The sequence below is a fragment of the Eurypyga helias genome, unplaced genomic scaffold (genome assembly GCF_000690775.1).
Source record: "Eurypyga helias isolate BGI_N326 unplaced genomic scaffold, ASM69077v1 scaffold24671, whole genome shotgun sequence".
Lineage (NCBI taxonomy): Eukaryota > Metazoa > Chordata > Aves > Eurypygiformes > Eurypygidae > Eurypyga > Eurypyga helias.
In genome coordinates this window covers 3,580-4,212 of record NW_010231865.1, presented here as the reverse complement: position 1 = coordinate 4,212, position 633 = coordinate 3,580, and the positions used below count along the sequence as shown (strand labels likewise).

The window sequence follows — 633 nt, the reverse complement described above, 5'->3', positions numbered from 1 at the left end:
CGTCTTTACCTTTCATTCCTCTTACAGCCACCCTGGTTTTAGTACTTCCTAATCGCCTGTTTCTGCGTGTGGCCCGCTGTTACCGTTTCCAGCTCATTTCTGTAGCGCCTGTGGGAACCTCTGCGCAGCGACCGGCTTATTGGTCGTGGATTAACGACCTGCAGAAGGAGCTGCTTTAATTACAATAGTAGTTGGTGTTACACGCGGTGCAGAGCTGTGACGGCGCTTGCCTGCGGGTCCCGCAATAACGGCTGTTATTCCCTCCCTCCTTAGGACGATGGCTTCTGTCGCCGAGCGCACGTTTGTTGCCATCAAGCCTGACGGAGTCCAGCGGGGGCTGGTGGGAGAGATCATCAGGCGCTTTGAACGGAAAGGGTTCAAACTGGTGGCCATGAAATTAATACACGTAAGCTTTCCTTAATTTCTGCGTCTCCTTTTTCGTACGAACCGCATCCGTAAGACGGAGCAGCGTGCAGTAGTGATGAATGTAGTCTTCAGAACAATTAACCTGAAATTTTGAGGACTCTTGGAATATTTTGGGTATTTTTGGAAACATTCCAATTCCCGGCTCTGGCTAAATGCTTTAGACATGCTAAGCATGCTAATTTTAGTAACCAGATGCCCTTAGTCTGA

General features: G+C 49.3%; 1 protein-coding gene across 1 annotated transcript in view; it reads left to right on the top strand.

Annotated features, from left to right (window-relative positions):
• Positions 1–277: 277 nt before the first annotated feature.
• LOC104516801 (nucleoside diphosphate kinase-like) overlaps positions 278–633 on the top strand; it is a 2,196-nt gene continuing 1,840 nt past the window's right edge. Inside the window, exon 1 of the mRNA XM_010161248.1 lies at positions 278–406. Within this exon, the coding sequence (XP_010159550.1) occupies positions 278–406 (129 nt within the window). The remainder of the gene's footprint in view (positions 407–633) is intronic.